General features: G+C 46.7%; 1 protein-coding gene across 9 annotated transcripts in view; it reads right to left on the reverse strand.

Moving 5' to 3' along the window:
• FARP1 (FERM, ARH/RhoGEF and pleckstrin domain protein 1) overlaps positions 1-23781 on the reverse strand; it is a 1178254-nt gene that overhangs the window by 42534 nt on the left and 1111939 nt on the right. For 5 of the 9 annotated variants that reach the window (XM_069640745.1, XM_069640742.1, XM_069640744.1 and 2 more), the window contains exons 23-24: positions 7619-7731; positions 4610-4821 (exon numbers count right to left, since the gene is read on the reverse strand). In XM_069640745.1, the coding sequence (XP_069496846.1) occupies positions 4610-4821; positions 7619-7731 (325 nt within the window). The remainder of the gene's footprint in view (positions 1-4609; positions 4822-7618; positions 7732-23781) is intronic. The other 4 variants (XM_069640749.1, XM_069640747.1, XM_069640750.1 and 1 more) reach the window with 1 other exon arrangement.

The raw sequence follows: 23781 nt of genomic DNA on the forward strand, positions 1-23781 counted from the left end.
CCCACTAATTAGGAGCCATAGGGTAACAAAGGGAATATTAGGTCCATGGTCGGACCACTCTTATGTGCACTTTTCCTTGCCTTGCTTCGCTCAACCCATAAAACACCAGTACCAGGGGCTGGATCAAATATAGGAAGACTGGTAAACTCCCCCCGCGCACCCTCTGCCCTGGTGTTGCATTTGGCTCCTACGCTAGACAACCTAGTGAACTTCAACAGGGTTGGTGACTTAGCAGAAGCATACCAAACCACGATGACAAGCACAGTGAATCATTTAGCACCTGAGAAAATGCACCTGGCAAGGGTCACTCCATCTAAAATATGGTACTCGGCAGAGATCCAAAAACTAAAGGATCCATAGAAAAGGCCTTCCAGCTTTGGAAAAATAATCAATTGCCTAATAATAAAACCAGCTATTCCATTGCGGCAAAAGCCCACAAAACTGCCATATGTGAGGGAAAAAAACTCATACGATAGAAGAATTGATGGTGCGTCCTCCAACACTAGAGCGCTTTTCTCTAAAAGAACATGAAAACCTGTGTTCGGTGGCTGATGAGATCACTAAAGACGACAAGTGGTGTGAGACTATCCAGACAGACATGATAAAAAAAAATGGAATCTATCAGAGAAAACATGACTTCTAAACGCTGCTCCACAGCAAGGGCTAAGGACATTAAAAAAAAAAAAAAGAAAAGATGTAGTACCACAGATCCCCTTATTCTCGTTTAGGGCTGTGACTAAACTGGAAATATCCAAGGTCCTAATGAAGCTTAAACCGACCACCTGCAAGGGAGACTGCTGCATTGCAACTGTTGAGGCCTGCGCAGCGCTGCTGATACAATTAATCACCAAATTTGTTAACTGCTCTTTCTGGGAAAACCTGGTCCCGGCCTAAAACAGGCATGGATTTCCTCATTACTAAAAAAACATCCTTTGACCCCGCTCAACATGAAAATTATCGCCCATCTCCAAAGCTCCATTTCTGCTAAAGATTTTGGATTTGGACAAGGTTGCATTGGAACTCCATAACACACTATGGTCGAAGCAATCTGGGTTTAGGAACGCCTATAGTACCGAATCCACCCTGCTAGATTTGAAGGCAAATATTTTACACCATTTTGAAAAAGGTATCACAGTACTTCTGATGCTACTTGATCTATTCTCCGCCTTCAATCTTGTGGACCACGCCATCCTTGTGCCTAGACTACAGAAATCAGCCCATTTTTCCTCTGAGGCAGCAGAGCGGATTAACTCCTTTCTGTCCGGGTGGGAAAGCTAAAGTATTCTACAACAAATCAAAGGCTGAGGACTTTTTGACCTTGTGTGGAGTACCCCAGGGGGCGTGTGTTTAACCCACACTCCAACATCTTTACAATCCTTCTCTTTGAGATGCTGGATGAATTAGGGGTTGTTTATGCGCAGTGCCTGATCCCGCCCTCGGGGAATCATGAAAAAGATACCATCACTGTAAATAACATCTACAGCTTGATTGAATCGTGGATGGTCGACAACTACCTGGCTCTTAAGAACAAAACTGAGCCCACAATCGCGGGTACAGAACCTCAGCTGCAGAAGCTTAGAAAGGAATATCAGTCCTTTACCATCGCAGATTGCACCATAGCCACGTGGCACAAAGTGAAAACTCTGGCGGCTGTTCTTGATCAGGAACTGACCATGAAGTCACACGTCAATGGCCTTCTCTCCAGCTCAGCATACTACCTGAAGCTAGTAGCCTAACTCAGGCCCTTTCTAAACCCTTCCAACTGTGCCATTATTGCAAGGGCAATTATTGGGGCACGCTTGGACTACTGTGCAAGCCTCTTGCAGGGCACCAGTAAAGGGGAAATACTTAGTCTACAGGTAATTCAGAACAATGCGGTCCACGTGGTGGAAGGTCTACGGAAGACTGCTCATGTCTCCAAGGCCAGGAGGGCTCTGCACTGGCTTCCAGTGAAGAGCAGAGTAAACTATCGCACCATTTGTATCACTCATTAGTGCCTCTACGGCAAGAGTCCACGCTACCTGGCTGAGAGAATTTGCTGGCTCGCCATGCACAGAGTCCTTCGATCTAACAACTTGCACTGGTTGCAATGCCCTACCTCAAAGCTGGCCCTAGTTGGACAGGGATCCTTTCTGCATTCTGCACCTGGATGCTGGAATGCCCTGCCCCCGAATCTAACAGTGTGCACCAGCCTCTCGACTTTCAAACGTGAACTTAAAACTTCACTTTTTCACTGACCGGACCTCCCCCCACAGCTTCCTGACTGAGCACGATTCTGACATACTCTCTGACTTGTTTGTGTGTTCGTCATGTCTAGCGCTGCAATGCCTGTGGGCCGCATCCATGCGCTTTACAAATAAAATAAATAAATATGGCAGTTAGATTTCAGTTCCACTAGATTCTAAAATGTTTTCCTAGATGTCCCATTTTTACCAATGGGTTATGTCTAATCCACAGAGCTGGTGACTTTGCAGATGGATACATCATAAGAAATGCAGGTAGGCGATTGCTTGTGTGAAAGAGGGAGTCTGGTTTTCGTGCAACTGGAATAGAGAGCAATGAGACACCCCCTGCTCCTGCAGTTTCCGTAAATGTAATGAACGTGTTCTGCAAATGTTTTGAGGAGGTTTTACACAAAGAATTTCTACAGAGACTTAAATAGGAAAAAAGAGGGCTAGTGAGGTTAATGGGTAAAAATAACACCTGAAAAGGAGACGAGTTAAGACACTAAAATACGTTGTAGGCCCCAAGCGAAATTTGAAAAAAGCAATTGAAAATTCAAATGTAAAAGAGGCAGGGGACCCTTCAAAGAGGAAAGAGAAGACGGAAATTAGCCGATTCCAAAATTGGAAGTGGGAGGGACATTAAAGATAAACAAAATAATTCAAAATAGGGAGGAAATTAAAGACTTTAAAGGGGGAGATAAAGGTCAAGATCCTGGATGAAGCTTGTTAATGGGATAAGGTACGTACAAAAGTATGATTTTGGAAACTGAAATTTCAGTAACAAACTGTGATGGCCATTACCTGTGTTAAAGGAGAAAAACAATACCTATATATATATCAGTCTTTGAATTTCTCCCTATGCTGGGGCATTGGGGATGCTGGGTGGTCCTCTTAGCTTGTTTAGGAAAACCTGGGAGCCCGTCCTAGCGAAACCTTTTAAGCAAGTTATGTGTAGTGGTAATTACCCAAGTTAATTTATTTGAGCACATTTACTTAAAACGCTTAGATTACAAATGATAGCTTTCCCATAATCTTTCTTTTGAGCTAATCAATTTTTCAAAACTTTTTAGCACATGGAAATAATTTTCCAGTTCCACTTTTCTGGGATTTGAAACTTCCTACCCCTACACCAAAATGGATGGCCTTCGGCCCACAGAGCCCGAGATTCTAAGCTACTACGCTGCCCTCCATCCAGCCCTGAGAAATGCACCTTTGACTGAGACATAATACCCTTAAAGTATGCTGAGTGAAACCATATTGGCTACAAAATACATTTATAGACCTAGATTAGTTTTTTACTCTTAGTAGAGAATATTTCGTTTTAAAAAATGTGTTACTCATCTAAAACTGGCTATTAAATACAGTAGCTCGATGCTGACATTTTAGAAGATTAATTATGCTTACTTTCTTCGTTAAAAAAATGAGAACTTCCTCACACTGCATTTTTTCTCTGTAGTATAAGTGGGGAATAGAGGACTTCAGAGTTCTGCAACCTAGAGGCACCGTCCAGTAAACATTCTAGATACACAATACATGTGGAGCGAAACCAATTTCCAACTAACACTACTGTTTGACCATTTCACAATCACATGATGCATTCCCAGGTTTTGTTTTAGCACCAAAGCTCTGGAAAGAGATCCACAGTTGTACCATTCTATTGAAATGCAGCCAAGAAATAGACCAAATGTTGTCAGGTGTGATTAAGATGTAAAACGCCATATTACTTTAATGGAGAGAGCAACCATGAAAAGGATTGTGGTACATAATAAAACTATAATTTTGAATTCAAAAACAATTTAAATGGGTCGGCACTTGGACAACACCAAATACCCCTCTTCAAATTTGCCTCTCTTTAATCATACTAAGAAATTGGTTTCTCTCCTGTTAATTAACACATTGTTTTTCAAAGGTGATTTGCAGAGAATATTATTGAAGAAAAGGCAGACAAGACAGAGAGCTGTGAGATTCCACACAATGGTGGCCTGCAGTAAAACAAGTAAATTAGAATACCACAAAAGAACCCTACACATAACTGCACCTACCAGGCCCAGAGAGAATAATTTTGAAGGTGGACTATGACTCACACCACACAAAGAAGTGGCCTGTATTAGGGGCAACGGATGCTAGAGTTTTCTTAGAGTGATAATTCACACATCAGAGTACAATTCCAATTGGATTAACATGTTGTTACTTTTAAGGGATTTCTTACATCTGCCAGTTTATGAAATTTAGTCAACACAGTTTTAGAATGTTTTCACTTGAGTCCCCAAGCCAGAAGACTTATCAATCAGACAAGAAAGGGAAATTAACACCATCAGGCAGATATTCTCTCTTCCCCCTTTCGATGCAGTTACATGTCTGGTGCACAAGTCTGATGTGGCTACCTCCACAGCAATACTAAAGTCGATCATTGACACACTGGTGTTTCGATGCCAGCAGACATGCACTGTAGTGTTGCCACGGTGAGGTGACTGCCTTTCCAGCGAGCTGCGCGATGCACTCAGGTCGTCCTCGGATTCCTGGTCTAACGTTGTTTCATCAGGAGACTCTATGCAGGGAAAAAGTAGCTCTTTTTTGATCCTTTCCTCTGTATGATCTATTTCATTGAAACACTGGCATGGTCAGGAGAATGTTTTAAAAAAACGGATTCAATCAATCACATTAAATCCTATCCCCCTTATGACATGGCCATCCCCAGTTCCAGTTTTAATCTAATTGGTATTAAGGCACAGTTTCACTAGGGTGATTTTGCTCTGAACAGAAAACAGCATAAAACAGTGGTTTAGGTTTTGTGCCAAGTTGGATTTACTAAATGTACTCATACAAAATTGGTCTTTGATTGACTACACATATTGAGGTGATAGAGACTGTATAATAAACATAGATCAGGCAGGCGTTTCACGTACAAACTTGCGCTTTCTCAAGGCCACACACTATTTCAATGCAAGGGTGTTAGAAGCAGCCAATTACAGTCAGGGTTGGCGTCTTTTGTCCTGCAGCTGCTCTTGAACTCTATAAATAGAAAGTCTATTCATTGTATGGCCAATACAACAATCTCCTACTGCTAACACACTAAAGGAATAGATTGGTTTGCTTAGTACACACAAGCTACCTCGCAAGAACGTTACTAACAAATCTCACTTTGTATATAGCGCTTCATGTCCAATTCTTCCTCCTTTTGAGTGCTGTAGAAACAGGCGTCATTATTAAACTATTTAATAAAACTCAATTTAATGACCCAGTGAGGAAAAAAGGGCAGAGTGAACATTCACCAGTACTTCAAATTGTGCAGTGCAGACTTGCTGCATGTGTGATGTGAGTGCTTAAGTGTGAGCAACCCACCTAGACAAACAACGGAGAGTCTTGATGTAGAGGGAGGTTGTATTTACTACACTCGCTTGCAAACCAAGCAGAAAAGAGGGAGATAAACAGATACCAGACAATTTGCTTTTTTTGGCAGTAAATGAACACTAGTCCATTGTAAAAGATTTCATGGACTCAAAAACAGAGTCCGGTAAATCCTTACCTACAAACAAAAAATCTGTGTCAATGTTAGAAACCGACAACTGATTCAAAGTATGCTACATAAAACGAAATGAAGCTCCTCGCTTTTAGTCTATTCCAACCACATTGGTCTGGTTTTACCTCCCATTTGACATATGAATCTTCACGTGTCTTTTGAGGGTGCATGATGAAAAGGTTTTTGAAGTAAAAATTAAATCTGACCAGACAAAAGCAGGCCCAGTAAATCTGATCTGATCTCTTTGTCCTGAATGTTTGTTACACTGCATGGGGTATGGCTCCTTACCCAATGTTCCACAATGTGACTTGGCATTCAGCCATACACACAAACACACACACACTGGGGATAATCCCAAAAACCAAATTGTCTTAGACAGAATGAGGATAAAACACGCGCACATGGCCCTAGGCACCAATTTTCTTTCTGGTATTTTGGCGATCAAAAAGAAGGGATCCTGGTCATGATCCTAGTCTACCCAGGAGGGCTAAATTGTCAGACACAAATGAACGGGTCGGTAGAAAAAACACACAATACCACCAACACTTTTAGCACCAAGGGAAAGCCAATCTCCCCAATCAATGATGGTCACACCCCTTCATTGTTTCAAAATGTTTCATTGTATTTTTTGGATCAATCACATACAAATGTCTACTACAAGACAACACAGAAGAGCAATATTAGATTGATGAGGCAAAGTTAATTACAATGAGTATATTCCCAAGCTACATCGCTTGGAGTAACGTACACAACATATCCTACTGTCAAGATACATCAAGACAGGGGTCATAAAAAATAAACTGATATAACACAAAATGCAGGTGCAAGTGAACACAGTTGCAAGAAAAAAGTATTTTGCAGCACTGTGACTCAAAGTCAAGGTCTACACCACAGTGTTTCGGCCCTTCTGGGGTTCGAAAATGAGCCTTTCTTATGGGGCCTTTGTCAGGACAAGAAGACTGGGGTGCCTGGGTGTTCTGCATGTGCGTGTCTGCTCAAGGCTGGAGCACGGGAAGCTGAAGGAGTGACACCCTGATTAAATCTGATGTCGTTACAGGGCCGGCTGGGAGAAAGTACAGATCCAATCTGTCTGGTTGCAGCATGATTAGTGTCTTGAATTGGTGCGGGAACGCTACTTAGCAACCTGGGCACTGAGTATTCTTAATGAACTATTTATAAAACATCTGCAAGCTGTTTCAGGAATCCATGACCTTGGCTTTCAAAATATTTAATGTTGGTTGACTCAGCCTTTGGGAGCCTACCATACAAATTCAACTGAAGGAGGAAAACAAAAGAATATCAGAAACCCTTGCACTTCAAGTAGCGAAACAAAAGACACTGCACCATAAATTCTAATCCAACTTCCTAAACAGGACTGCACAGCTCCAGAATAATGTGAGTGTTGTGTTTGCAAATCCAAAATGGGGCTTGGCGTCATTACGGAGAGCCTTTCTAGATTTGAACATTTGTCTTCAAAACCAGAAAAATAAACACTGTTGTATCACTTGTCCAACCGCATGTGCATTTCAAAGCCAAAGAGAAATTCGAACTGCAGTATTAACTATTTTTCTCGACGCCATTACATTCACTGTCTGGATTTTCTTTTTAAAGCTTCAACAAAATAAAGGAAAGGGACATTTTAAGGGTTATCGTGCTGGTCCGATATGCATCTCAAACAAGCTTGACGTGCACACCGACCGGGTGGGTCATGCAACAAATCATGAATTGAAACCATTCATTAGAAATAACTCTTACTAAAACAAAACTCAGTACACACTGTTGAAAGAAGGAGGTCCAACTATAAAATGTCCTGTTGCACTTGCTGCCGGAAACCGCTTCTATAAACCGACACAGAAAGTAAAGTCAGACTTACTGTTGTCAGGTGGGCTGCTAGCTAGCAGTTCTGGGACCGGCCCACTGCTTTTGTCTGCCAGATCAATAGCCATCTGTATATCCTCCATCCACTTCAGCATCTCCTCACGCGAGCTATGCAAATAGAAAATAAAAAGATTTGTACCCTGGCTCAGACCACTTTCTCAATGCGGTGATGGCCAATAAACCTCTGTAAAACTGAACAAGAGCAAAACAAAAATCACATTATCCTGTACACCGCCCGCAAATGCCTGGTGTTCTCCGATTCAGGGAATCTCTCAAGAGGACAAGCCCTTCTTCTCTGGAGTACATCCTCTCTACAGCATGGCCCTGTTACCGGTCACACGACAGATGTTTTAAACTACAACTCCCACAATACCTCACCATCAACTAGAATGCCTAGAGCTAGTGGGAGTTGCAGCCCAAAATATCAAGAGAGCCAAAGGTCACCTGCCACTGCCCTAGAGGCCTAAGCCCCAATCTAAAATGGATTTGACACAAAGCAACACTTACACACTTGCAGTTACATACAAATAGTGATGTATATCTTATATACACAAGGCAGTTATAAACTATAGGAATATTGTATCAACTAGCAACATCAAATCTAGATTTAGAATAAGAAGGAAAAATAAGCAGGTGAGTAAATTGTTATATACTTTTTATATCCACACCCAGTGAATTCAGGTCAGTAAAAGTACTTATTTTAAATTAACTCTGCATTATGAAATTATAGGTAAGTTTCAAGAACGTAAAGAGCAACAATCAGAGGTAAGCAATACTTGTAGCAACTCTTAAAAGGTTTAGGCAGTCTTTTCCATAACAAAAAAAAGGAGTTCTTCAGTTTAGGTGGAGGGAAACAAGCAGTGCCGAAGCCAAGAGGGTCAGAAGATGTACTGTAAGAAAACCAGCAATGCCAAAGTCAAATGGAGAGCAACAGTTCTGATGCAAATCTTCTTAGCACAGATAAGTAACACGTTAGGTCTTTGTAAAAAAAAAAAAGAAAAAAAAACATAGGTGCCTAGAAGAAGCCTTCCTGTAGTGCACAAGCTGTTGGGCTTATGCGACTGAAAAGGGGTGAGCACCCAAAAAGTAGAAACAGTGCTCTCAAAGCGAAGCAGTGACAAAAATGGCTTCAGGTAAGAATACCAACAGCTCCACAGTACCCTGTGGATGAAGCTGATTATGCAGCTGGACACCTTCTGGATGCACAGCTACAAACCCGGTTACCTGAGCCTTGGTCGTGGAGACGAAAGGGGGGGGCCCTGGATGGGCTTTCACAGCAGGATTTGAGATAGGGTCTCGCCAGCAAAGAAATCTTTTTAGTCCTGCGTTGGTTTGTGGTTTTGGCGCCTTTTTCTCAGCAGCAGATGTGAATGATCACCACTGGGTGGATCTTTTGTCCTTTCTCAGTCCTGCACGCTGGTGAGGGGACTCAGAGGACAGGATTTGTGCTTCTGGAGGTCCACACGGATACCACCGAAGTTCCAGCGAGATTCATCAAGGGCAAGACGTTGCAGCCCCAAGGTGGCCGAGGTATCACAGGTATTGGGATTTTGTAGCCCGGGAAGGTCGGGACGGTTCAAATTGAAGAGTGTCTTGATACTGGTTACGTCCACTATTTCTGCCAGCGGTGGAAGTCGTCCTTGGCAGAGATTGCCAACCAATTTGAAAGCAGGGTCAGGACAGCAGCAGTACTTCAGCAGTGCTTCTGCGGTTACTGGAGATGCTGCTGGCATCTCTGGTAGTCTTCAGTTTCAGTGGTGGACTCTGCCTTCTGTGCCAAAAGCCTTGCCTTTTATGCAAGAACCCATTCATTCAGTCCTATGAACCCGTCAATCACCTGGGGGTGGCTGTCCTTGTAGGACAGCCAGGCACCCAGTTCAAACTGGTTCCAACCAGGCATGCCCTCAGACAAAGACCAGAGATGTTTTGGGTTCCTCCCTCAAATCCTGCCTCAGCAGACACACTGGAGGCTTGGCAGGCTTCACAAAGGGATCCCACCAAAGGCAAAACTCAAAGAGGACCCACTCACACCTAGAATGGTAGAAGGGCCAAGAAGAAACACGCAACTAGAAAATGGTGAAAAACGAAGACTGGGGACATTTTGGGAAAATTGTCACCCATGGGTGCTCTACTGCAGCTGTGGAAAAGCCTGCGAGTAAAAGGGTAAAAAGGTATCCACTGCCACCAGCCATTTAGGTTTGTCTGTTACTGTAACTATAAAAGTTACTGGACCAGTGGGAAAGGAGTTACAATGTAGCCAGTCAGCACTCCACATAAGGTGGTTGTTCCGATCCCAAAAAAAGAAAGGTAAGTAAGATGTAAAGTATCTTACTATCCTTGAGAAATTATAAGTTACTCACCGTAGTGACTAACATACTCTTAGTCCATAGTCCCCTTTCCTCCATACTGTATGGGTGTCCCTTCCAAGGGACGGGAGACGGAACCTTTTTCACCAGAAAAACCTTCTTCCCCTTTAAATTTGAGGTGCGCAGCCCAGGGAGCATGCGCTGCTTTGACTCCACCCTCCAGCGCCACACCTCAGTCCCCACTGCCTTAGAGGCCTGGTAGCCTGGCCTTGAGCCTCCGAAAGTGACAAACGGGGCGTCCGACTTGCAGAAGCCCTTGGTCCTGTCCCAGTAGAATTTTAGGGCATGCTTGACATCCAGGCAGTGCAGCACTCTCTGTGCCTCGTCCTTGGGATAGGAAAAGAACGTCAGAAGGACTATTTCCTCATTCAAGTGAAATGCAGATGGAACCTTGGGCAGAAATTGACTACCTTGTCCCTGTGAAAGGTGGTATATGGTTCAGAGGTTACCAGCCCCTGGATCTCACTGACTCTGCGAGCCGAGGTAAAACCGACTAGTAAGGCCATCTTGATGGTGACCAGCCTAATGTCCATGGACGCCATTGGCTCGAATGGTTTGTGCGTCAGGGCGCCCAAGACTATGTTAAGGTCCCACACAGGGTGAGGTCTCTTGACGGGCGGGTAGAGCCCAACGAGACCAGTCAGATATTTGACATTGGGGTTGGAGGAGGAAAAAAGGCCTTCCTCCGAGTTCCTGTAAGCCCCAATGGCTGCAAGGTATGTACGGCAGGTGTCCACCTGTATGCCCGAATGAGCGGGGTGTGCCGAAAAGGAGAACTCGTCCAAATTGAAGGCCAGGGGGTCAATTCCCTTGGAGTCTGCCCAGTGGCAGAATCTGGTCCATTTGCTTTTGTACTGGGCTCTGGTGGCTTTGCTCCTGGTGCCCTGTATAATCTCCAGATTGGCCTGTGATAGGCTAAGGTGCCGAAGCGTTACCTGCTCAGGTGCCACGCTGTGAGGGCTAGTTTCATTGGTGCAGAGGGGATGATACTGCACCCATGCTGCGCCAGAAGATGTGCTGGGCCCGTCGGAAGATCTATAGGGGGCACCTCCGAGAGGCTGAGGCGCTCTGAAAACCATGGCCTGGCCGGCCACCATGTATCTATCAGAATGACGAGGAGTTGGTGAGACTCCTTGATATTGCAAATGACCCTGTGGATCAGCAGGGAGGGCGCAAAGGCGTAGGCTTTCATGCCGGTCCACTGGAGGTAAAATGCATCGCCCAGAGAGCCGGGGCCCTGACCTTGCTAGGATGCGAACTGGGGACGCTTCCTGTTGTGCCAGGTGGCAAAGATCCACATGGGGGTGACCCCACCTGTTGAAGATCTCCTGAGTAACAAGGTCATTTAGCTGCCACTCGTAATTGTCCGCTCCCAGCCTGCTGAGCCGGTCCACCTCCAGGTTGGGTTCCCCCGGGAGGTGGACTGCCGAGAGGTAAATTTCGTTCTTCCAACGCCATTCCCACATGCTGATCGCCAGTCTGCACAGAGGAGGGGGATCTGGTGCCTCCCTGCTTGTTGACGTAGTAAATGCTGGCCGAGTTGTCTGTCTGGATGAGGACAACCTTGCCCTTGAGAAGTGGTAGGGATGCTCTGAGCGCTAGCCAGATGGCGTTCAGCTCCAACCAATTGATGTGTTATTCCTGCTCCTGTCGAGTCCAGGAGCCATGGACCGAGAGCTCGCCCAGGGTGGCTCCCCAGCCCTCGAGCGAGGAGTCTGCGGTGATGGTGACCTGCAGAGAGGGCGGCCGAAAGGGCTTGCCCGTCCATAGGTTGCAGTCCATGGACCACCAAGTTAGGTCCAGGTGGAGAGATGGAGGAACGTTGATCATCTCGGATTGCGAGCCCTGCTCCTGATTCCATGAAGCCGCGAAGTGCAGCTGAATCCTTCTCATCCTTAGTCTCGTGTGCAGCATGGCTAGCAGAACTGCCGCTAGTAGACCCAGGAGTTGTTGGTACCACCATGCCGAGATCACCTCTGTGCTGAGGAGATGGGCAGTGGTCCTCTTGATGGCCGAGATCTTGTCTTCCGACGGGAGAACCCTCTCGGAGCACGTGTCCCAAATGAGTCCCAGGAATTTCAGAGCCTGCGTAGGGAACAGCTGTGACTTCTTGAGGTTGAGCGAGAAGCCCAGGTCGTGCAGTGTATTCATAAGTGCATGGGACGAGTGGTGAACCGCTTCTGGAGATGTAGCCCTGACAAGCCAGTCGTCGAGGTATGGGTAGATGTGTAGGCCCTGCGCTCTGAGGGCCGCTACCGCGTTCATGAGCCTGGTAAACACCCTGGGGGATGAGTTGAGGCCAAACGGAAGGACTTTGTATTGGAAATGGTAGCCCATGATTCTGAATAGTAGGAAAGAACGATGGGGCTGCCAAAATGGGAAGTGTAGGTACGCGCCCTTCAGGTCCAGGGAGCACATCCAGTCTCCCTTGTCAAATGTCTCCGCTATAAAAGCTGGCGTAACCATCTTGAATTTTTGTAGCGGTAAGGAGAGGTTGAAGGTGGAAAGGTCCAGCACAACTCAGGCCCGCAAATCCTGCAGTAGAAGCCGAAGCCTCGCTGGGAGGCTGGAATTTCCTCCACTGCCTAGCTTTCTACGAGCGACCGGATCTCCGCCATAAGAGTTGCTGTCCCAACCTGTGGAGAGGAGGAGAGGCTGGGATAGTAAGGCGGTACCCCGTGGATACTAAAGAGGATCCAGGGATCCGCGAAATTCTGGCGCCAGAATTGTGCATGGAGAGCAAGCCTGCCCCCCACCGGAGACACATGGACCCGAAGGGGCGTGTCATGCCTTCTTTCCCTCTGAGGCTGAGGAGGGGGACTGGAAAAAGAAAAGCCCTTACACCCCCACGCCCCTTTTTGTTGTTTGCGCCGGTTTTGAGACGGTGAACGGTCCGGCTGCCTGGATCTGCGTTCCTGGAAGCCGATGAACCCTCCATATGTATGACCCTTCTTAGAGCGCTGCTGAGATTGGGTGTGAGATTTGGGCGTGGTCTTAGTAAGAATGGATAAAGACTTTGCCGTTTGTGAGCGGTTCTTCTTCTGGTCAAGCTTTTCATCCGTAGAGTGGAAGAGGCCCCCCGCACCCCCCCCTTGAACGGTAGATCTAGAATGCGCTCCTGGACATTCGGGTTGAACTTCATTGCCCGTAGCCAGGGTGTTCTCATGTCCGTGGCAATGCAGATGGCACGGCCTGAGGTATCAGAATATGCCACTGTGGATTCCATGACGTCATGCGCCACGAGCTTGGCTTCCGCTAGCCCCATCTTAAAGCAAGATTGGCATTGGGTGGGGAGTTCCGGGAGGAAGTCCGCGATTTCCCACCATAACCGTTGGTTGGCGGCCACCAGCATGGCATCTGTGTTGGCCTGACGCAGGTGCAAGGAGGCGTTGGAGTAGATCCTCTTGCCGTATGCCTCCAAGATCTTCTCCTCCTTGCCTAGTAGCGCCGTAGAGTAGGAGGCTGAGGACGACAGGCTTGGAGTATAATGATGCCGCAGCGATCATCGAGGAGTGTGGCTAAGGATGGGTCGAGAGCAAGAGTGTTTCCCCCTCCATCTGCCTGTACTTGGCGTCCAGGCGTCGGTTGACCAGTGTCATGACCCTTGCCCCTGGCCCTCACTGGCAAGTCAGCCTCCCAGTTAGCGCCAGGTCAAAGGCCTTAAAACCTCATCCAAGACTCTCTTGGAGTCAGTCCTGGCACCAGGCTCATAACCATCATGAAGACAAACATTAGAATGGGACTATTTACATGGGATTATTTAACTTGGAGGGGTTCAGCCAACATGGAGGCGCACACATAGCTCAGTTACAAGGAACTGAGCTATGCGGTCTAGTCTTTTGGGTTTGGCAGGCCTGGGACTACTTTACCTGGACTACTTTGGGTGTGGCAGGCCTGGGACTATTTTACCTAGACTACTTTACCTGAGACTATTTAAACTGCACCTACTTAAACAGAACACTATGAAACTTACCTGGAACAGTATCCAGTCTTCAACCCATCGCCGACTTCAATTCCACTCACCTGAAGGTACGAACTCCATCATCCAGCACCGCATGCATCCTGGAATACCATAACCTGGAAAGAGGAGAAAGAAAGACAGCATTAGTAAGCGTTTACTCACGTTTCCTCCCGAATGAAGAAAGCCACACAATTCTTACCTGGTTAGTCATCACCTAGTCGGTATCATTGCTGGAACATTACGGCGCTCGGCGAGGAACATCGCAACCTGCAAGGAGAGAAAAGACACAGGTTAGCAATATAAAAGGCCAAACAGCGCCGTGCATTACTCACCGGACAGCATCGCGTACACCTCGCTTTCGCCTACTGGCCCATGCTCATCTTCAAACTGCATGACAACACCAAAATACCTTTCCATACCTAAAAGGTAAGAAGCAAGACATTATTATTCGAACTAAGAGGAAAATAAGAACTGCATATAAAGACTGTAAAGCAGCAAACCTACGGAGTTGCAGCAGGCCTGGATTCCCACAGGGGGGCTTGCACCAGTGAAGTAACTTGGTCGCTGCTCGCCCCCCCCCACATCTATGCGCCCCTGCAACGAGGAGCAGGACGGAGAATCCACCTTTTACAATATTAAGGTGAGAAGAGGGCCCAAGGGGGAGGAAGGAGTTGAGGCCAAGGGAGGTGTGAAAACAAAGACAATTTGGTATTGAATCCAGCTCTCCTATATTGCAGACCCATCTTTAACCAGAGGCCTTACCAAGGGACCGGGAGAGGGTTCGAGAGTGCAAATCATCCAACCAGAGCTGGGTGGTGTCCCCGTGGATACCAGGTGAGCGTAACAACCGGCTGGACTGAGTGGGGTTTGAGCCAACCCTTCTTGGCCAGGGAGACTACATCGCTTTGCAGTGGAATCCCCGTGTTGGCAGAGGGGCGTCTCGTGAAGACGTCAGCCAGAACCCCCTCTACCGGCTGTTCGACCTCGGGTTGGGGGAGGCCCAGGTACTCTGCCAGGCCAGCAGTTCATGGAAGGCCCAGGCTGAGGATGGCGTGTCCGGATCCTCCTCCTATTCTGTATCCTGCAAATCTGGAGGATCTTGTGGAGGAGGAGGGGTAGATGGCGCCGGACGCTGGTGTACAGGGACCGCAGTCGGAGGCTGAGGAGGCGGCAAAGGTTGCTGAGTTGCCTGTGGAGCCGGAGGAGGTGGCTGAACCGGGGCCTGGGGGCCCGATGAAGGCATCTGTGGTGCCTCTAGCATGGCAGGGAGGACTTCCCTGACTGCGTCTTTGATTATAACCCCCATCTGAGGAGACCTCATGAGGCCGAGAAACTTCTCGAAGAGCACATCCTCACTGGCCAAAGAGGTGGCAGGGGGTACGACAGGGTAGCGAGGGGCTGCTGGTGCCGCTGCATACCCAGTCCTTATGGACGCAAGGGAAAGTTGCCCTGCGCAAATGAAGGGTAGACTGTAGGCCACGTACCTGGTTGAGGCCAGTCCCACCTCGAAACTCGTTCTTCGCCGAATTCGAGGAATGGCGTCAGACGGGTGCCCCTTTCTGGTGCGGTGGCCATTTCGTCGAGCTGCCTGCCATGTGCCTGCCAAGTGTTGCTCGGCCCGCTGGGCCCAGCCTGGTCCAAGACTCTTGCATGTGGATCACGAGGCCTACCCTCTCTGACCATGCCCTACTCTCCTTCTCCCTTACTCCCCCCTCTGCCTCAACCCTTTCCATCGCCCTCCTCCTCTTCCTTCTTTCGAAGAGATCTCTGCAACTTTAGCCCTTCTCTCTTTCACGATACTTGCTCCTCCTCTCTTCCCCCTCTCCCCGACTTCTCTTCCCTCTCGGCAAATGAAGCCCTATCCTCTCTGTCTTCATCAATCTCTTCCAGTCTGGATCAACTTTATCATCTCTCATCCTTCCGCCCTACTCGTAAACCTTCTAAACCATGGCTTTCCTCCCACCTCTTATCTACGCGTCGTCTCCTACGCTGCCTTAAGCGTCGCTGGCTCAAATTCCCCTTTCTATCTAACCAGACTTCCTACTTCTCTTACCACTCTCTATAGGACTCCAGCCTCAGCTCTGCTAAATGCTCTTACTACTCTAATCTTCTACACTCTCAAGCCTCTCATCCTCGTCGCATCTTTCAAACCCTCTCTCGCCTCCTCTCCCCACCTACTCAGGACCCCTGAACCTCATCTCCCTTATCCCCTTCTGACTTCTCTGACTTCTTCTCCTCCAAGATACTCTCACTTCGCCAAAACATCACTTCCTCCTCTTGGTGCTACGATTCCCCCCTTTTCTGCCAGTCCCACTCTACCTGTATGACTGACTTCTCTCCTGTCACTCCGTCTGAAGTTTCCATTCTCCTGTCCAAATCTCATCCCACTGCTGCGCCTTCTGATCCACTCCCTACCCTCCTTATTCCCAAGATCTACCCTCTCCTCATTCCCTACCTAACCTCCTTCAATATTTGTCTTTCTGCTACCTTCCCCCCTCTGCCTTCAAGCATGCTACTGTCATCCCTATTCTGACAAAACCTTCTGCTAATCCTCATCTTGTGTCCAACTTCCGTCCAATCTCTCTTCTTCCATTCCTCTCTAAATTACTTGAACACAGTCTACTCCCAGCTCTCTGCGTTCGTCACCAACTATTCTCCCTTTCCCCCACTTTCAATCTGGCTTTCGCCCTAAACACTCCCCTGAGACTGCCCTCACCCAGGTCCTTAACTCCCTCCTCACTGCTCGCTACTCTAAGCAATCCTCTGTCCTTATCCTCCTTGCTCTCTCTGCAGCCTTTGACACCGTTGATCACCCCTTACTGCTCAACACTCTTTCCTCTTTAGGTTTCAAAGGCTCTGTCCTCAACTGGTTTTCTTCTTACCTCCCCCACCGCTCTTTTACCGTCTCCTGGGACGGTCGTACCTCTTCAACGCTTCCACTGGACTATGGTGTACCCCAAGGCTCTGTCCTTGGCCCTTTTCTTTTGTCTCTTTACACCTCGCTTCTCGCCCCTATCATCTCCTCTTTCGGTATTTCTCATCACTTCTAAGCTGATGACACCCAGCTTTTCCTCTCATTCTCTTCATTCACTCCTGACCTCCATTTTAAGCTCTCTTCTGGTCTTACTGCCATTAAAAACTGGATGTCATCCCCCCTTTTTCTCGCACAATACAGACAAGACTGAAGTCTTATTCTTTCCCTCCAACACTATTCCTCCTCCTTCTCCACTTCCTTCTATTCACTTTCCTCCCACTAATCTTCCTCTCTCTGCCCATGCTCGTAATCTAGACATTTACTTTGACTCCTCTCTCTCCTTCACCCACCATATCTCTCACTTCCTGCGCGCATGTTGCTACCACCTTTTCAATATCCACAAAGTACGTTCCTCTCTAACCTTCCACGCCACTAAACTTTTAATCTCCTCCCTTCTCTTCTCTCGTCTTTTCTGTTCTTCTCTCCTCTTCGCACTCCCTGCATCTCATCTTGCCCCCCTAAAATCCCTCGACAACTCTGCCATTCGCACCCTCTGTCTTCTCTCACCTCACGACTCCATCTCCTCCTCGCTCTCACAGCTTGGCTGGCTTTCCTTTCATTCCCACCTCAAATTCCACTTCCTCTGTCTTGTCTTTAAATCTCTTCATGAACTTGCTCCCCTCATCTCTCCTCTCATCTCATTCTACACTCTCTCCCATTCCCTCAGATCTGCAGATCACTTCCTTCTCCTTGTTCCACCCCGCCCCCATGTGCCTACTCTCGTTTTCGCTCCTTTCAGCTCCTTGCTCCCCACCACTGGAACTCCCTTCCTCTATCTATCCGTTCCATCCCCACTTATTCCTCCTTTCGTGTCTCCTAAAAATCTCTTCTCTACTCCCCTCCCGGATACTCTGATCTTCCCCCGCCCTTCCCTCTCACCCACCCCTCTTTTATCCTCCTCATCTTGCCTCTCTACCACTGCCTTGTCTCCTCTTATGCCCCCTCTCCCGCCTTCAGCTTATCTCACTTCCTGTTCCCCACTCCATTCCCCTCTCCACCCCTTCTTCCCTCATTTATCTTCACTGGCAAATTGTTCTAGTTGCTGCATTACTGGTTTGACTCATATCTTGTAATTGCTTCTACTGTTATTGTATTCTTGGTGTTATAATGCACAGCAATAAACAAACATACCCTGCTCCTCGGGCCTCAGCCCGGTACGTGCGACACCCTCGACCCAGGGGTCTGTAGAGCTGCGTTCTGGCACCCCCTCAGACGTACTGCACAGGGCGTGGCTCCTCGGACGTGTTGCCGGTAATATGTTGTATCCCCTCAGCCATTGTGCCGGTAGCAGGGCGTAGCCCCTTGGGTGTAGACCCGGTACAAGAACCCTCCGGTCCCTCGACACTGCACCCGGGAGGATCCGAGGACCCCTCAACCCGAAGGCCAGTAGCTGTAGCAGCCTCGGGGCACGTGCCGGTAGAAGGACCTGGCCGGTCCCTCCTGCGCGGAAGAGTCTGTGGGAAGGAGTCTCCCTTGCGGGGTGCGCTAGAAAATATTGGCCCTACCTTGGGCCTGGTTCGATGCTTCACAAAGTTCTTAAGATCCTCTGGAGGCGACCTCTGAAAGAGCTCCCTCCACCTGGCTAGTCTGTTCCTCAGCGCCTTCGAGGACAGCGAGTCACACGCCGAACATGATTGGCAACCGTGTTCTGTGCCAAGGCAACGTAGGCAGAGGGCGTGGGGATCTGAAGTTGGGAAGAGCCTGTTGCAGGATGGGCACCTGCTGAAGCATGTGGAAGTCGACATGCGCCGGGAAGGAGTGTGACGCCCGAGGACAGACTACCTGAATGATATATAAGACCAAAAATAGATAAAGAGAAGAAGTATCCACGTGTGGAATTACATGGCCGAAGCCAAACCCAGGAGTGCTGGTGAATTCTTGCTGTTCCCGTCGACGCGGAAAAGGGGACTGAGGTGTGGCGCTAGAGGGCGGAGTCAGGGCAGCGCATGCTGCCTGGCCCGCACCCCTGTACGCCTCCAGATTTAAAGGGGAAGAAGGTTTTTCTGGTGAAAAAGGTTCCGTCTCCCGTCCCTTGGAAGGGACGCACATACTTATTTTTTTTTTTTATTGATTTAGTTGAAATTAATCAACCTTACAATATCATTACATACAAAAATTACACATTCATAATCTAAAAACAAAACATTCAAATTCATTTTTCCCAAACATTCATAATTATATTAAAACCATATGTATATATAAACATTATTGAATCAACAAAAAATAGAAAAATGAAAGATAACAGTTAGCAATCTCATGCCCTCAGATTCCCTGGTCTAGATTCAAATACCACATCCATGTGGACACATTTCTAGAAACTATCAATGACTTCTGACACCCGCTACAGAGTGGTTACTACTTGGTCAAACATTAAAGAATTATGCAACATCGCATTCTGGTACGCTATACACTGGAATCTGACACCAGTTGTAATTGGATCGGCAATTGAGAGCAACTCATGATAGTAGACCAACACATGGTAAACCCCCGAACTCAAGTTACTCAGAAAAAAGACAGCCAAAGCTCAACTCGCATGGAAAACCTATCCCTCTGCGGAAAACAAACTAAACCTTACGAATATAACCACCATATATAAAAACGAAATAATTTGCACCAAAAAAGAAGCATACGTCAGCATCGATCAGGCAGGATCCTCCATCAAAGAATTATTTTAAATTCTAAAAGAATTAGAAAATCCCAATCCACCTACAGACATATGTCAAAGACAAACCCTGGTGCACTAGCATCCAAAACGCTCTCAACAATAAAATCATAGGACTCCATACTAAAATCGAGGACAAACGCCAACAACTGTCCAACAACAAGCGTACCAACCTTTGCTCACCAACGCCCACTGACACTAAATCAAGCTTCACTTTAAAGAAAGTAACTACGACAGAAGTTCAAAAAATCATCACCTCCTTAAAACCCTCTAACTGCAAAGGGGACAGCTGCCCCGCCCAGATCATAAAAGACGCAGCCAGAGATCTATCCGCCTTCATCACCAAACTTATAAACCTATCATTCCTCAACAATTCAGTCCCCAGCAACCTAAAACAATCCTGGGTTCTCCCACTCTTGAAAAAACAATCATTAGACCCAACCATACCCACCAACTACAGACCCATCACCACAGTACCATTCCTATTAAAAATACTGGACAGAGTCGCCCATCTCCAAATTCAAGAATACCTGGAATCCAACCAACTGCTAGGATTGCATCAATCTGGCTTTAGACCTCAACATGGTACAGAGACCGCCCTTATTGATCTCAAAAGTCAGATTGAGGAAATCAAAGCTCCAACTCCTCCTAGACCTCTAAGCGGTCTTCGACCTGGTCGACCACAAAATCCTCTGCAACCACCTAGCCACCGCAGCTCACTTCTCCTCCCCTGCCATTGCATGGATACAATCATTTCTGGCGAACAGAACCTTGCGAGTCTTCTCTACAACAGCTGCAGCAGACCCCATTCCTATCTCATGCAGGGTCCCACATGGCTCCTGTGTCTCCCTCACTATGTATAACATATCTACAAAGCCACTCTTTGACCAATTGGATCGTCTGGGTGTCACCTACACGAACTACGCAGATGACACCCAGATACTCCTCACCATCACAGGCAATTACCACACAGACGTCACCTGGATTAACAAAATATTCTCTATCATTCAGGCATGGATGGCCTCGCACGGCCTCTGCCTGAATGATGAGAAGACGGAGCTCCTCCTCGTCGGCTCTCCCGGCAACCTGTCCAAACTCAATCCCAACATCTCTATCGATGGTCACACTATCCCCATTGCCAAAAGTGTGAAAACCCTCGGCTTTTATTTCGTTGCCAACTCCAACCTCTACAAACAAACTAACATGATCGCCTCTGCCGCCACCTACACCGGCAAGCTTATTAGGGCCCTTCCTTCCTGTCCACCAACAGTTGCCTCACGCTTGCCAGAGCCCTCATACAGTCTAAAGTGGACTATTGCACCTGTACCTAGGTGCTAACCAAACAATAATTAAACTACAGGTACTTCAAAATAACGCTCTTCGCGCAGCACTCACTATTCCCAGGCGAGAGCACATCTCCAACACTAGGAAATCGCACTAGGAAATCGCACAAATGGCTCTCCATTTGACAAAAAATTGACTTTAAAACTATCTGCCTCACGTACAAGGCTCTAAACCACCTAGCCCCTCCCTATCTCACCAACAAGTTTACCATATTACCTGCCACAAGAACCAGCAGATCCTCCAACACTCTATGCTCAAAAGTGCCCAGATTCTCACTAAAAAGTGCAGGAGGATATCACAATTTGTAACCATCTTCTTTAAGCGCCCTTCTACCCTTGGGTCTGGAGCGCTATACAAATAAATAAAACAATCAAACAAACATTTTCTCCTCAAGATTCCGCAAATGTTTACAATGTTTCGCAAAATTAATTTGTCTGCGGTTCCTCAAACACAGACACTGGGTTATCAGATGTTCTAATGTCTCTGGCACCACTCTTATGGTACAAAAGCGACAAAAGTTATCACTAGTTAGCATTAGATGCCGTTTTGTCAGCACCTCTTTTATGTGCCATTAAGTTAACCCGTAGACGTATATATAATAGCCAATCTATGGCTGGTGTAGGGGCTCTCAACCAATAGGGCGGAAGGATTTCTTTGGTGGAAATCTGCTAATATCACCTCCTTGATATTGCATACATTTATCGCAAGTATTAATCCAGTCAACACAATATAACTTCTCTTTAGCTTTGTCTGGGTTTAAAACCAACAATTCAAAGGTTATGTCAGCAGTGTCCAGGATTTGACAGACCTTATTTACCCAGGTTGTCATGAACTGATCTTTTGTTCCAAATATATAGGCAGAAAGTGACTGCAGTGTAACATCGTCATTAGTTGATATGAGACATTTCCTGAACAGGGAACAGTCTCCAGTTTTAGAGTGCTTGAAGGGAAACAAGAACCAGTTTATACCTAATCCAGGCGTACGGCACACATCCTGGAAGAAAAAGAATTTGTTTCCAGAATCTGGCTTCCCTTTGGTCAAATTGAAAAGGAGTAGCAATTGGAAGAGTCCCCAAACCATATAATATCACTGGAATCGCCTTCTGGTTCCAATATGACCACGCTGCTTAATGGAGAACTTTCCATATATGAACATGATTAACTTTGTTTGTGTTATGGCTGTGTCAAGTTTCCTCTCCACCCACTCAAACTGGGTTCTCACATTATTTACGCCCTCAAAACACATGCCCAGGTATGTATAGTGTGCCACTCTTTGCTGTTCAACATGATTGATTGACCAAAGATACCGTTTGGAACCAGCCCTCGTTGGAGTGTACACAACAATCTGCGTTTTCTTGGAGTTGACTCAGAGTTGATTCAGATGAATATGTCGGAAAGGCTGTCAGGAGATTTTGAAGGCCCATATGGGTTTTTGAAATCCAACACCAAATCATCTGCTTACATCAAAGCCTTAATGGTATGCATACCCAATTTTGGAGAGTCTGAGACGATCTTAAACACATTTTTAAGGTCATAAATGAAATAATTAAAGATAGATGAAGCCAGTAAGCATCCCTGTTTAAGTCCACAAGCTGTTTTGATTGGGGTAGACAATACTCCATCTAATGAGAGTCGAACACGAATGGATGTGTCCGAATGCAATGCCTGAATGATTTCAAATAATGTAGATGGGCATTGATCTCTGACTAATTTTGTCAATAATAGCACTCTCGAAATGCACAGTGTAAGTATACGAATGCAAAGTATGCTGGTTGTTTCATGGCATCACACTGTGCCTTGATGGTATTCAGGCATAACAGATTGATGTGCGTGCTCATGCCCGGGACAAAACCTGTTTGGCATGGATCGCGTAGATGGTTTGTCTTGGTCCATGCACTGAAATCCTGCAACACTAGTTTAGTAACGATCTTACCTGGGGCGTCCAGTAGGGAAATGGGCCTGTAATTTTGCAGCAGGGAGTGATCTCCCTTTTTAAAGATGGGAATAATAACTGATGTTTTCCACGACGCCGGCACCTTATGCATTTTCACTGTTAATCGAAAAGTCTGATCTAATATGATCACCCACACATGAACATTTGATTTTAGTGTAACGTTAGTGATACCATCAGGTCTGGCCGCTCTAGCAGTGCTTGCTTGTCGAATCAGCACTTCAATGCTCGTTGGAGAAAACTCCAAAGACCAGCCAGCTGCACTGGGACAAACCAGTTGCGTTTCCTCAAACTAAGGGGTCAGCATACAGATCGGCAAAATACTCAACCCATTGGTCTTCTCGGACAGCCATACATTGCGTATCAGCTTGTGAATTACCGGCATGATTATTCAAAAGTATCCACATCTGCACTGAATTTTTATTCGCCATCGCGCTGGCCATGTGTTCGCTGTCATGTTGAAACATTATGTGTTTTCTTGATTTGAACCAGTTTTTGTACACACATTTTGTATGGTTCAGATCTTTTTGACATGATATATTACCTGCCGCCAAGATGATCTTTCTTTTTTCGATAGGCCGCACGTGCAGTTTGTATATCATGATCAAAAACATGCTGATGCTTCGCACGAGTTTTTAAGGACCCATGGATAGTATTGATGAATGGTAGTAGTAGCTCTGTGTAGTGTAGTGGTGTGGCCGCTCTTGCATTATTTACCAGAGTGTCTCTATATGCCACCACCTTCATATCAGACCATTTTAATCGATTCTTTGCAGCATTAACGGCCACTGGATGGTTTGTACAGAGCCTTCTATCCAGAACACAATCTCCTGTAATGGT

Source organism: Ambystoma mexicanum, chromosome 7q (genome assembly GCF_040938575.1).
Source record: "Ambystoma mexicanum isolate Mex_15411 chromosome 7q, UKY_AmexF1_1, whole genome shotgun sequence".
NCBI classification, from domain to species: domain Eukaryota; kingdom Metazoa; phylum Chordata; class Amphibia; order Caudata; family Ambystomatidae; genus Ambystoma; species Ambystoma mexicanum.